The sequence below is a fragment of the Hippopotamus amphibius genome, chromosome 7, assembly GCF_030028045.1.
Source record: "Hippopotamus amphibius kiboko isolate mHipAmp2 chromosome 7, mHipAmp2.hap2, whole genome shotgun sequence".
In the NCBI taxonomy this organism is placed as follows: domain Eukaryota; kingdom Metazoa; phylum Chordata; class Mammalia; order Artiodactyla; family Hippopotamidae; genus Hippopotamus; species Hippopotamus amphibius.
In genome coordinates, this window is record NC_080192.1 from 87380796 (window position 1) to 87395709 (window position 14914).

A 14914-nucleotide genomic window follows, 5' to 3' on the forward strand; every position below is an offset into this window, starting at 1 on the left:
ACATTTTAAAAAATTATAGATAAAACTCATATCCCCTTTCTCAATTCTATTTCTTTCCCTACTCCCTTGAGCAAACCAGTATCATAAATTTGCTATGTCCTTCTCGTCCATGTTTTTAATATCCATAAATCATATATTGTATTTTTTGTTTTTAAAAACATTTACATGAATAGTTCTCAGTCCTTATTTTTTGAGATTCATTCATTCAATAAAAATGAACTGAGTACCTACTATGTTGTTAGACATTGCTCTAAGTGCTGGGGATATAGCTCTGAAAAAATAAACAAAAATGTCTGCTGTTAGGGGGCTTACATACTAGTGGAGAGCTTTTTAAAATTTATGTATAGAGATCTAGTTCACTTATTTTAATTGCTTTATAGTAGTTCATTATATGAACAATCCACATTTCTCTTAATTCTAGTTATTGTCATAAGTGCTATTCACCAGTATTTGTAGCTCACCTTTTTCTGACACATGCAGTAGGATTATATTTCTTAGGCTCCCTTGAGCTGTATGAACACCACACACTGAGTTGCCCTCCTATATGATATCCTCCTTACTCTGCTTGGGCTCTAATACCCTGTGTTAACATTTCTGTCCTGCCTGAATGCCCTCCTCATCCTTGTTTGGCTTTGACACTCCATGCCATGCTGCCTTCCTAAACAGACAGTCTTACCTTACTAGGTACCTTGTATCCCATGTTGTACCATCTTACCCCTCACTCACCAGTGTGAATGCTCTGATTTAGTTGGGTCTTTTCTAATTTTTTTCAGCACTGTTTTCAGTTTTTAGTGAACAGGTCTTACATATTTTTTGTCATATTTATCCCTAATTATTTTGTATTTTTTGATGCTTATTTTAAATGGTATTGCTGGGGCTTCCCTGGTGGTCCAGCAGTTAAGACTCTGTCCTTCCAATGCAGGGGGCATGTGTTTGAATCCTGATTGGGGAACTAAGATCCCACATGCTGCAGTGGCGCAGCTAAAAAAAAAAAAAACAAAAAAAAGAAAATTAAAAAAAAATGGTATTGCTCTTTAGATTTCAATTTTCAGTCATTTAATTTGTATATTTATCTTGTATTCTGCAACCTTGCTAAATCACTTACTAGTTCTAGTAGCTTTTTTGTATATTCCATTGGATATTTTATGTAGCTGATTGATTATCTTGTCTTCAAATAAAGACAGATATGTTTCTTTCTTTCCAATTGGGATGCTTTCTTTTTGGTTTGTTTTTCTTGTCTTTTTGAACTGGCCTCCAATACAGTGTTGACTAGAAGTAGTTAGAGTAGATATCTTTGCCCTGTTCCTGATCTTAGGGGGAAAGCATTTAACCATTAAGTCATATGTTAAGTGTAGTATTTTTGTACTTGCCATTTATAAGGTTGAAGAAGTTCTCTTCTATTTCTAATTGTTGAAAGTTTCTTTCAGGAATGAATATTTTGTCAAATGCTTTTTCTATGTCAGTGAGATGATCATATGTTTTTTTTTTTAACTTCTTTTTTAGTTTATTAATGTGATGAACTGTATTGAATGTTAAACCAAACTTGCATTTATGGAATAAATCACACTTTGGTCATGGTATATTATCCTTTTAATATGATGTGGTATTTGATTTGCTAAAATTTTGTTGAAGATTTTTGAATCTATCTTCATGAGAATATTTAACTGTAGTTTTCTCTTTTTGTAATATCTTTTGTTTTTGGTATCAGATTAATGCTGGCCTTGTCAATAACTTGGAAAGTTTTCCCTCTTTGGTTTCTGGAAGAATTTGTATAATGTTGGCAATTATCTTCCTTAAATATTTGGTAGAATCTACCAGTGAACCCACTTAACCTAGGAGATTTGTTTGTTTTTGATGAGAAAGTTGTTAACTATGAATTTAATTTAAAAAATAAATGCACAGCTGTTTGCATTTTGTGTTTCTTGGGTAAATTTTGCTTATTTGTGTCTTTCAAGTGATTTGTCCACATCATCCAAGTTGTTGAATTCATTAACAAAAATTGTTAATGATATTCTTGTATTATTTTAATGTGTAGAATCTTTAGCGATACTTCTTTTTCCTTGCTTTTGTTGATAATTTGTCTTTTCTTTCTGTCTTTGTTTCTATCTCTTGTCTCTCTGATTATTTTGGCTAGAGGTTTGTCAATTTTATTATTTCTTTTGAAAGTAGCATCTTTAGGTTTTATTGAGTTTTTTCCTTATTTTTCTATTTTACTGATTTTTGCAGTTATCTTTAGTATTTCCTTTCTCCTGCTTGCTTGGGGTTTAATTTGCTCTTTTTTAAAAAAGTTGAAGTATAGTTGATTTACAGTGTTGTGTTAGTTTCAGGTGTATAGCAAAGTGATTCGGTCATATATATATATATAGATATATATAGAGATATATCTCTCATAATATATATCTCATATCTTCTTAATCCATTTATCTGTTGATGGATGTTTGGGTTGTTTCCATGTCTTGGCTATTGTAAATAATTTGCTCTTTTTCTAGCTTTATTAGGTGGAAACCTAGGGCATTGATTTTGGTTCTATTTTGTAATGTAGCCATTTAAAGCTATACATTTCTCTCTAAATGTTTTATGATGTTGTGGGTTTTTTTTATATTTATTTCAAATATTTTCTGATTTCTGTTGATTTTTAAAATTTATTTTACTATTTAGAAGTTCATTGGTTAATTTCTAAATATTAAGGGATTTTCCCAGATTTATCAAAATTGATTTGTAATTTTAGTTCATTGTCTTCATAAATATAAAATGTGTATTTCAACCTTTTATCTTTTTTGAGACTTGTTTTATGGCTCAGCATATGGTCTATTTTGGTGAAAATTACGCATACACTTCAAAATAACATATATTGTTATTGAGGAGAGCATTCTTTAACTGCCATTGAGATATACTTGGTTGATAGTGTTGTGCAAGTTTTCTGTATCCTTATGATTTTGTATTTGTTACTTGCTGACGGAGTGTTGAAATTGCCTATTATGACTGTGGATTTGCATATGTCTTCTTTTTGTTATTTCAGTTTTGCTGTGTGTATTTTGAAGCTCTCTTATTGGATGCATACACATTAAGCATTGTTATATCTTCTTGATGAAAGGACCCATTTATTATTATGGAATGTTTTTTATTTCTGGTAATATTCTTTTTCTTGGAAATATATGTTTTTTGGTATTAATACAGCCAGCCACTGCTGCTTCCTTTTGTTAAATTTTTACAATGTCTATTTTTAATATCCTTTTTCCTAAAATATTTTTAACAGCTTCGTAGGGATATAGTTCACATACTTTTCACTTCATTCATTTAAAATATACAATGCAGTGGCTTTTAGTGTATTCAGACTTGTGTGAACATCACCACAATCAATTATAGAATGTTTTCTTTCTTCACAAAAGAAACTCTGAGCCCTTTGGCCATCAGCACTCAATTTTCTCCTGTCTCCTGCCCCCCTTGCCAGCTACTAGGAACCACTGATTTACTTTCTGTTTCTTCAGATTGGCCTCTTCTGGACATTTCATATAAATGGAATCATACAATATATGGTTCTTTGCAATTGGCTTCTTTCATTTAACGTAATGTTTCCAAGGTTAATCCATGTTGTACCATATACAGTACGTCATTTCTTTTTACTGCTGAATATTCTGTTGTATGGATTTACCACATTTTAATTATCCATTAATTAGCTGATGAGCATTTGGGTTGTTTACAATTTTGGGTTGTTAAAAATAATGCTGCTATGCATTTTTGTTTACAAGTTGTGTGGACATATATTTTCATTTCTCTTGGCTGTATACACCTAGGAATGAAATTTTGCTGGATCATGGTAACTGTGTTTAACCGTTTGAAGAACTGCCAGATTGTTTTCCAAAGCAACTGTGCCATTTTACCTTCCCCCCAGCAGCATGTGAGGATTCGGTTTTCTGCATATACTAGCCAATACTTATTATTGTCTGTATTTTGATTATGACCATCTTGGTGGGTGTGAAATGGTATCTCATTGTTCACCTTCATTTTTGAAATATATTTTTGATGGGTATATAATTCTAGGTTTATAGATTCATTAGTTCTGAAGGTGTCATTTTTTTTTCTTTTGTCTTCTGGCTTGTGTAGTTTCTGAGGGAGAAGCCTCAGAACAGCCTTAACTTCTTTGTCACTCTGCTTAATGTGTCTTGTCTTCAGCTGTTTTAAAACTTGTGTCTGTATAATTTGTTCTCAGCAATTTGATTTTGATGTGCTTTGGTGTAAATATGTGTGTTTGCATGCATGTGTGTGTATATTTATCCTGCTTTGTGGTTTGTTTAGTTGCTTGGTTTTGTGAGTTTATAATTTTCATAAAATCTGGAAGATGTTCAGATATTGTTTTTCCAAACTTTTTTTGTTGTTGTTCTTTTTCCATCCTCATTCTGAGATTTCAGTTATATCTATGTTGGATAACTTCACGTAATCGCACAGGTGACTTGAGGATCTTCTTTTTCTCCACTCTTTTTTCTCTGAGCTTTATATGGGATAGATTTTATTGCTGTGTTCTCTCTTTTTCATTGTCTAATCTTTTAATCTCATCCAGTGAAATTATCATTTCATATGATATATTTTTCATCTTTAGGAGTTCCATTTGGTTTTTTATGTTTAATTTCTTGTTATTTTTGCATCATTTAAAAATACATGATACAGAGCTCTAATTTCTGTTTCTATTTTTTACATTTTTAAATTATTTATTTTTTATTTTTTGGCTGCATCGGTTCTTAGTTATGGCATGCAGGATCATCGTTGAGGCGTGCGGGATCTTTCATTGCAGTGTGCGGGCTCTTTGCTGCCGTGTGCAGGCTTCTCTCTAGTTGTGGCATGTGGGTTTTCTCTTCTCTAGTTGTGGCATGCAGGCTCCAAGGTGCATGGGCTCTGCAGTTGTGGAGAGTGGGTTTCAGAGCGTGTGGGCTCTGTAGTTTGCAGCACGCAGGATCTCTAGTTGAGGAACACGAGCTCAGTGGTTGTGGCACATGGGCTTAGTTGTCCCGCGGGCATGTGGAATCTTAGTTCCATGACTAGGGATAAAACCTGCATCCCCTGCCGTGGAAGGGAGATTTTTTTTTTTTTACCACTGGACTACCAGGGAAGTCCCTCTAATTTCTGCTTTTATATACTTCTTTGCTAGTTCTGTCACTTTTGGATTTCTCTGAAGATTATTTTGTTTTTCCTAGTTATAGGTCAGTTTTTGGTTCTTATCATGTAAGTTTTGACTAGATAATGGTCATTATATTATGTTGCTGAGTGTCTGGATTTTGGGGGGCTTTTTTCTTAGAGAGTGTTCGTCTTTGTTTTGGCAAATAGTTTAGTCATTTGCAGATCCATTTGATCCCAATCCCATCAGACCCCATTTTTAAGTTTTGCTAGGCCCTTCTTCATTCCAGTGATTGCTCAGAGTAGTATTCATCAACTATGAAAAACTCAGAAATCTCCAGGGACTCTTCACTTTGGCCGTTCAGAGTTCAAATGTTTCTCTGTCTTGTCTGAGCTCCTTGAAATGTTTATCTTACATCTTGCTGCTGTCTGTCTGTCTCTCCTTCCTTGCCTTCCCTCCCTCCCTTCTCTTCCTTCCCTCCCTTCTTTATGCCTGTGCATGCAGAATTTCACTTTTACTGTGCCTGGTCTAGTACTCAGCAATGACTCAAGGGAACCCTTGTGTAAATTTCTGCATCTTTTTTTCTGCATTACTTCCTTTTTTTTTTTTTTTTTTTTTTTTTTTTGGAATTCTGCTGCACAACCTTAAGGTGCGTAAGCTTTCCTGAACTCCTATCTCTGATGCTAACCTAACTCTGCTAAGTTGTTGGGCTCTGGGTTTTCTCTGACTGTGTCCATGATCTAGAAATCACATTCAGGCAGATAATCCAGGTAACTATTAAATTCACCTTGTTTGTTTCGCTTTTTTCAGAAATCACAGTTCTGTGTTACTTGATGTTCACTATCTGAAAGCAGTTGTTTTATGTATTTTAGCCAGTATTTTACTTCTCAAGAGTGGGTGTTCTTGTCTGTTCCTTGTTATTCCTTCATGGCTGGAAGCCTAGTAATTTTTTTTTTAAAGCTATAAATACTGATTATACTAGGTTTTATGCTCCCTGAGGAAAGATATCTGACCATCTTTCTATCTCTAGCACATAGAAGGGATTAAATATTTGTTAATGATGCTCTTTAATTAGGAAAGACACTAATATATTCTGTGGTGAAAGCTTTTATTTTATATTCTTATCATACTCTGAATTTTAAAAAATTTCTCATGGGTAGTTGTGATCCACTTTAAAAGATCACTTATTAGAATTTTAAAAACCATCATTGTGAAAGAGTTCCCTAGCATGACAAAAAAGTACCAAAATTTAATTTGCCTAGAATCAACATTCCTCTTCTCAGGATAGCATTCAACCATGTCTAAGTTATTCTGACCTTAAGTTATCCAATTTTTAGGATTATTTAGACCTCTTTTCCTGCCTTATTAAAAAAATTTCTTGCTTTTATTTCATTTACTTTCTTTCTGCTCACATCTCTGTTAGGGAGCCTGCATGAGGTGGGGAAAGGGGGAGAGCTAGCACACATGCAAATGAAACTTCGGAATTTGGCTTTTGATTCAGTTTTAATGTTTGGAGCTTGTCAAAAGTAATGTCAAAATCTTATTTTAGATTTCCATGGCCCCTGGAAATAGAATTTTTTCCTTTGGTGTCTGCTATAGAGGTATTTAATTGGCTATCATTCTTTAACCCGTCACTGATATTGAAGTACACTAGAAATCTGAATGAATCTTATTGATCTGTTATAGTTGGAATATGAGTATGTTAGGGAAAGGATAATGCGGAAATAAAGTAACATTCTTTATTGCCAGAAATCACTGGGTTTTGTACTAATTAGCCTTGAAAAATGTGGAGTTATTTCACAGACCAGATGTTTTCACCATGCAGCCATGTGTCTCATCAGTGAATGTGCCTTGTGTCCGCAGGCAACGATGTTAGATTTTTCTCATTGTATAAACAATGTTCCAAAATATAACTAAACCCTAAAGTGTGTTTATCTTTTGGCTTAATTTCTGGGTTTATATCCATTCTAAAGTTTCTCTCTGGAGGAAATGCATTTTATTGCACATAGCTCTTCATACCTAATTGTAGTATAAACACCATTCTGTTTACACTAAACCATGTGAATTGTACTGTTTTTGAGTCTGTAAAATTTTAATAAAAGCAACCATTTCAGATTAAACTATATTTGTAATTTTATTTCTAAATTTAGGGGAAATAAATCTTTCTTCCCTTCATTTATTTGGACTAAGATTTTGATTCTTGGAACACAGGAGGGAAAAACATAAACAAAGAAAACGAGTAAATCCAGCCTTTAGTGTTTAGTGTTTGTGGTATTAAGTGCATTGAAGTAAGAGTTTAAGTATCTACCATGAAATTCATTCTTAAAACCTAAAATAGAACTATAAGTCTTTTACTTGCAGGATCAGAACTGAGTTTTTCCTGTACTAAATGTATTATGGGAAATGTGGAAATTAGGAAATTAAAAACATGAAGAAGAAAATTATTACCCATAATGTTTCTATCCAAAGGAAAGAAAAATCATGGTTAACTTTTTTGTATGTATTTTCCTAGTCATTTTCTGTGTACTTACTTTTGTGTGTGTGCTTGTATTTAATACTCTGTAGCTCATACATACATATATATTCATAATTTACACATATATAAGTATTTGTAATTTTGAAAAACATTATGATTATACTTGTAAGTTCTGTTTTTTGAAATAATTTTCACTCAACAATATTGTAAATATTTTGCTATTTTATTATTCTTTGGATATACATATATATTACATGGATATATCAATGTGTTTAACCAATTCCTTGTTAATAGACTTCGAGATTAGTTTTTTATTTGCTAATGTAAATAACTACAATTCAAGAGGCTTATACATATTTTTGTACATCTAATTTTTTTGAGGGGGAAGTGCAACTATTTAGAATACTTGTTTGGTAAAATTTTTCATTGAAAACTTGTATCATTAATGTAAGTATGTTTACCAGCAAGCTGTGAATTCTCATTTATTGAAACCCCCGATAATAATATCCATTATCTTTTAAGAAATCATTGGCAGTTGGAGTGGCAAGATTATATTTTTTATTTTCATTTCTTCACATCAGTTCAACTTTTTTTTCCCCCATAAATTCGTCTTTTTGGGGTCTCTTTTGTGACTTTTCTTTGTTGCTTAAAAAAAAAACCCTCAAGTTTATGTGTTGCCAATAATCTTTACCAGGTTGTTGTTTCCTCTTTATTCATATGCTCTTTTTATGTATAACTTATTTTGTTTTTTACCTATTCAGCTGTATCAATCGTAGTTTTATTTGTTCTCTTAAGCTTATGGAAGCTTTCCTACCTATCAGATAAATATTGTCCCTGTTGTTATTATGAAATATCCTCTGTGTTTCCAGAAATATTCGTTGTCTTAAAATCTAATGTATCTGATACTGTAATATAGCCTTTCAAGTACTTCTGTGGTTACTTTTGGGATGTATCTTATTCTAGCTTTTACTTAAACCTATTTGTATCTGTGATTCTGAAGTTGTAGGCAACGTATAGTTGGATCATGCCTTTTATTTTATTTATATTTTATTTTATTTTATTTTTGCTGCACTGTGTGGCATGCGGAATCTTAGTTCCCCAACCAGGGATCGAACCTGTGCCCCCTGTAGTGGAAGCACGGAGTCTTAACTGCTGGACTGCTAGGGAAGTCCCTGAATCATGCTTTTTAAATCCTGTCTGACAGTGTCTGCATTTTGATTGATGTACGTTTGCATTTAATATAGTTATTAATATAGTTGGGTTTTGCTCTTTGTTTTCTATGTTTTTTCATGTCTTTTTTGTTCTTATTTTTTACTCCTTTTTTTGTATTAAATATTTTGTAATATACTATTTTAATTCTTCTGTAATTTTTTTTAATGACGTATTTTTTGAGTTTTTTTTAGAGGTTACTACATGGATTATAATCTGCTTCTTTGTTTGTCACAGTCTACTTTAGGTCATTGCTGATGTAGTTTGATGTAATATATAGAAGTAGTTTTGCTTCAACTTAACACCATTTCTTCCCTCCTCTTTTGTGCTATTATTCTCATTTATATCTATGTATTTCATAAACCCAACAGTACAGTGTTATAATCATTGCTTTAAAAAATATTGTCTTTTACTGATATTAAAGGAATAAAAAAGAAAAAACTATTCAATTTTTTATATTTAGCATATATATACTGTTTCGTATGTTCTTTTTTTTTTTTTTTCCTGTGAATTCAAGTTACTATCTTCTGTCATTTCCTTTCTGGCTTTCTTTAGTAGTCCTTAAGGCAGATCTGCTAGCAAGGAATTCTTTCAGTCTTTGTTTATATGGGAATATATTTCATTTTCATTTTTAAAGGTTAGTCATCAGCTAATGATTGGTTCTGGGTGCTCAAAGAAACTTGAGCTGATAAAGGTGTCTACCCTTTGTCAGTGGGCTTGTATGTGGGTTAGGGAGTGCATTCAAAATTCAGGCAGTTTTCAAGTCTGCTGAGGTTTATATTCTGCCAAGCCTTCTCCTGGGTGCAAGCCTGCAGCCTTCTAGTCAGCCAGGAGTATGTGGAGTGCTTAGGCCATTTTAGGTGTCCCCTGCGTTTGTGCACCTTCTCTCTGTTAGGTAGGGATATGTGGAGAGCTATCATGTTACTCTATGAGTCTCTTATTTTCAGGACTTGCCTGTTAAGTTTTTGGTTAGTCCTCCAGTCTGCTCTCTGTCCCAACCTAGGTGAACTTCAGCCAGTAGAGCTAGAGGTTCCCCCCCTCCTCTTTTTAAATAAGTTTGCTACTTTTCCTAACAGCACCACTCAATACAGGATTTTCCCTCTGCTCCAAATCATGTCAGCCCCTAATGGCAGAGAAGCTGCTGATTTTCCTGACAAGCCATAACCAATGATGGGGTGAGGGGAGGTGGAGAAGGTGACGGAGGTAGCCCCAGGCAATAACACCGCAGAGCCCCTCTCTATTTATCAGTTTTCATGAATAAACCCTTCTCTATTTGTTGTTCTACTTTCCAGAGTCCTTTCCAATTTCCAGAGTCCTGAAGTGGTTGTTTGGGACAGTTTAGTTTATATTTGCTTTTTGGGTAGAAGATTTGCTAAACTCTTCTGTGTGCCATAATTGGAAATCTGTCCTTGGGTACTTTATTTTATAGGATGATTTTTGTGGCATTGATATGATTATTTTGTATTTCCCTTTATTCTTTTTTTTTTTTTATCCCTTGCAATGGCCTTTATTCTTTATGTAATGAATTTCATTGGTGTATTTTCAAAGATTTCTGTATTCGTGGGATGAAATCTTTTTTGATTATAGTTTATTAAGTCCTGTAATACCTATATTAATTTTTAATAATTTGACATTGTTTCCCATTGATGTTTTTATTGAAACTTAATCCCAGATTTGTCTTAATGTATAGTGAAAACTATTTATGGCTAGAAATTTTGCCTAAGGAATATATCTGTCTCGCTAAAGAAGACTGAGTTGAGCTAAAGGTGATGTAATTCCTTTTGTAGGCATTATCCTGCCCTGAAAACTCTGGAACATCTAGAGCATACCTATTTGCCTCAAGTAAGCCACTATCGATTCTGCAAGGTGATGGTGGACAATATCCCCAAGCTTCGAGAAGAAATTAAGGATGTTTCTATGTCTGATCTCAAAGACTTTCTGGAGAGTATCCGCAAACATTCAGACAAAATTGGAGAGACTGCCATGAAGCAAGTAGGTCTTGGGTTTACGATAGGTTGGCCAGTGACTTTGCAAGTATTCTGTTAAACAGATTTCTTTTTGCTAAGTGTCTTATTTGTTTCTTGTCATTTTAGGGAAGTCCTTCATCTTTATGGGAACACATGATTTTAAAATATCTTTTATTTTCTTAACAGAGCAATGAATTATTTACTAGTATATTGTTTTGCTCTGTGAATGTTCAGTAAATACTGATTGATTGTGATGGCTTATATTGGTGCTTTGAAGAGGTTTTTCTATTTTTTGAATACTTTTCTTGACTTTGGGTATAATTCGAAGCCCAAGATTTTTTTTTCCAAGATTTTTAAAAGTTCTCTTTCTGGTTAATGAGCTAAATTGTGCTGCAGGTACCTTTGGTTGATTGTTTACTATGTAAGCAAGATGTCATGTTATATATGAATATTTCTGTAATTGTTATTTCTGATATCAATGAGTATCAATGAAAAAAGGTCTATTGGGAAATGCTGTGAATTATGATCACAGAAAGGAATTTATTTATAACTTACAGATTAACAATGTGTTGAAAGTGTTTAGATATTTTTCTTTCAGTATCTTCATCTCTAAGTTATGGAAGTCACAAAGAACGTCCAGAATTACTTTGTCGTTATGAATAGAGAACTTGCTCTTTTGAAATTTGTCACATTGATTTTATTAAAATTTCTCAGTATACCTTATAATGTAACCTACAGCAGTAAGCAGAAGATTCAGTTGTTTATGGAAAGTGCTTTTTGGTTCTATAAACAACTGTGTTCTTGAGTAAGTCAGTTGTAGTTCTTATCATTCTGTGAGGAAGGAGGGAGTAGGTCATATTTTGGGTCATATCTTGGTCTCAGCTAGCCTTGCTGATCTTTTAGACATGTACTTGTTTCTGCAAAAGAGATCTGCCTATTAGAAATCCCTGTCCTAACGGAATACAGATATTCTTTTCCCATTCTTTTAAATTTTCTTATTGTTATGCTTTACAAAGTGGAAAGTTTAAAACTAGTTGATGATAAACCTTGATGGAAATAATCATATCATGGCTTTTTTTTTAACGGTGAAGAAACAAAATTAATCATTGAAAATATACTTTTGCCTTGCTGTGTATATTTTGATTACAGGAATGAAGGTATCTTGTAAGACAGGTCTTTATTGTGGTTGACAAATTTTTACTAAACATTCAAAATATAGAAGAGTATAGTACAAAACCTCTGTGGAATCTTCCTTTTTTAAAGTTGCTTTTTCTAGGCCTTTGCTTGAGAAATTACTTCCTTTTTTGGTGAAAGAGAGGATTCCATGAAGAATATTATTATTTCATTTAATGTGAGATTATCTGGTCTGTCCCTTTAATTATCTGAAGAAATTAAGGCCCAGGGCAGGAAAGTTATTTGCTCAAGTTCAGACAGCTTGTAACGGTCAGATTCTGTAGTAGAATTCAGATTAGATTGAATTCTAATGATGAATTTGTCTGCTATAGCACTCAACCTGTGTGAACTGTTAGCTGTTGGCTATATTTTTGTCATTTAAAGAAATGATGAAGAAACCTTTTGTGAATTCAGGACTTTTTAATTACTGATAACCGTCTATCCCTTCTGTAACATTTTTCATCTTAGATATAGCTCTTATTGCATGTATTCCTATCCTATTCTATGGTATATATAAAATCCTTGAATAAAGGTATCTTACACATTTTTAAAATCTTCTGTAGTACCTAAAAAGTAAGGAAAGTAGGAGGGAGAGAAACTATCGTATACTTTGTACATAGTAGGTGTTCAGTAAATATTTGTTTGTATTCATGGATATTGGAAAAGATGGAGAGGATATGGTTAATTTCTCACTTACGTCAAGCCCAAAATGATGTTTCTGATTTGTGATGGTTTTCTTTGCAGTGGTGATTTAAGAAATGTTTTGATTATATGGCTCTGTCAGTTTTAATATGGTTTTGAAGATTGCTGCAGAAGGGGAAAGACCAAAGAGTATTGCATGTGGTAGGGTTTTTAAGGGCTAGGCATGGACATGACCATCACTTCTACTCTGATTTCATTGGCCGGAACTTAATAACATGGCCATACCAACCTGCAAAGGAGGCTGGAAAATATAATCTCACTCTGTCTAAGAGAAGCATACAGGTTTGGTGAATAGTAGCTAGTCTCTGGTACAGTCTACACTTTTGGTCATCAAATATCTCTTCACTTTTCCTCTCATCCATAGAACATACTTGTCCCTTCCCTAAGGAATACAACCCAATATCCCATCTACTTACTACATCCATCTCAAAGTATGGTATCTTCCAGGGATGCTCAATACTCTCCACTAAATCCAGATGTGGCTCTTCAATGAGCTGATGACCAGGAACTAAGATAAGTTATCTGCACCTGTGATCCTCCCACCCATAGTATACCATGGAGAAGCTAGAACAGGATAGCTACAACAAAAACTTCCATTTAGAAAAGGGAAGAACAGGAGATGTACAGTAGTCCCTGCTTCATAGCAAGTCATGTAATGCTTTTGGGCCATCATTGGAAAATCTTTTTGCCTTAGTAGTAGGGGGAATTCCTTACTTAGATGTTGACTCGGGAAAGAATTCCTTTGCCCATTGTTCCCCTGGGCTCTTGGCTGAATCTTCGTTTTTTTATCCCTGTTTTGTTCTGTGTACATTTCTGAAGTGTGTGCTGGAGAATATACATTCACTTGAAGATTTTTCTCTCTCTCTTTGTAGATATACACATATATCTACATCTACACTTATATCTACAACCACATTTATATCTCTATGTGTCTTTTAGTGCCTGCTTTCTGCTTCTACAAGTTTAGGAGCCCAAGGGTTATTTTAAGGTTCTGAACAAAGGTTTATTTAGTCCAGATTTGTGTGTTTTTGGCATTATAGTTATCTCAAAACTTAGTAGACCTCCGATCTGTTTCTTTCTAATAGGTTCTTTTTTAACATTTCTTTCTTTCTTTGGCTGCATCGGGTCTTAGTTGCGGCTTGCGGGATCTTTTGTTGGGGCACGTGGGCTTCTCTCTAGTTGTGGCGTGTGGGTTTTTCTCTGTCTAGTTGTGGTGCGGGGCTCCAGAGAGTGTGGGCTCTATAGTTTGTGGCACGCGGGCTCTCTTGTTGAGGCACGTGAGCTCAGTAAGCTCAGTAGTTGTGGTGGGCAGGCCTAGTTGCCCCGTGGTATGTGGGATCTTAGTTCCTGACCAGGGATTGAACCCGTGTCCCCTGCATTGGAAGGTGAATTCTTTACACTGGACCACCAGGGAAGTCCCTCCAGTAGGTTCTATTTAGATACCATACCCAATGTTCTTTTCTAAATATAATTTTCAGGAATGATTTTTTTCCTTCTTCCTTGTTTGGGGGAGGTAGTGGAGTTGGGGGAACATAGCCCTTGCCTCATGTCTCTTTCTTACTTTAATGGCCCTACTTGGAGGCTATAGGAAATAACGGATAAGAAAACCATACCTGAATCTAATTTTTTCCTCAGGATTAAGTCACTTTGTTCAACGAAATCTTCTTTGGACTTAGTTGCTCCAACTTTTACCATCTTTTTCTTTTACTATTTGGGATCTATATGTGTTCAGCTTTCTAACCCTCTGAGGTCCAAGTTTCTGGACTTATGCTATTCCCTATAACTTCAGTTTTCAAATTAGGAAATTCTGTGCTCATCTCTTTTGTGTAAAACCTTGCTAAAAGCAGAAAGTAAATGCCAATGTACATTACAAATCTCTCTCTACATTCACTTATAGAGCTACATGTGGTGTGCCTTTTCATTTATTACAGGTTCCAGTTTTACCAGTTGTTTTGCCGCAATATCACAGAGCTTTTCAGGCTTTTGACTTGCTAAATATATATTCTTGATGCCTACTGCCTCACCTCTAAACTAATGCCATTTATTTTAGGTTTTTTGTTATGACAACACCATTCTTCCAATGCCAGTGCCTGTTTCTTTAAATAATGCTGCCTGATGTAATAGCTAAGCTCTAAAATCTCACCATAGAAATTTTATTTTTCGCTTATGTGAAGTCCAAAATGGGTGTTCCTGGTCGGGTAGCTCTTCTTCAAATGACAGTGAAGGGATCCAGGACTCTTCCAACTTGTGGCTCTATCACTTCAACATGTGGCTTTC

The 14914-nt window shown here is 34.2% G+C and overlaps 1 protein-coding gene across 13 annotated transcripts in view; it reads left to right on the forward strand.

The window, feature by feature from the left end:
• EXOC6B (exocyst complex component 6B) overlaps positions 1–14914 on the forward strand; it is a 648544-nt gene that overhangs the window by 81421 nt on the left and 552209 nt on the right. For all 13 annotated transcript variants that reach the window (XR_009054872.1, XR_009054873.1, XM_057743615.1 and 10 more), the window contains one exon: positions 10583–10787. Coding sequence is in view for 11 of the 13 variants with exons in the window: in XM_057743615.1 (XP_057599598.1) it covers positions 10583–10787 (205 nt within the window). In the remaining 2 variants the exon portion in view is untranslated. The remainder of the gene's footprint in view (positions 1–10582; positions 10788–14914) is intronic.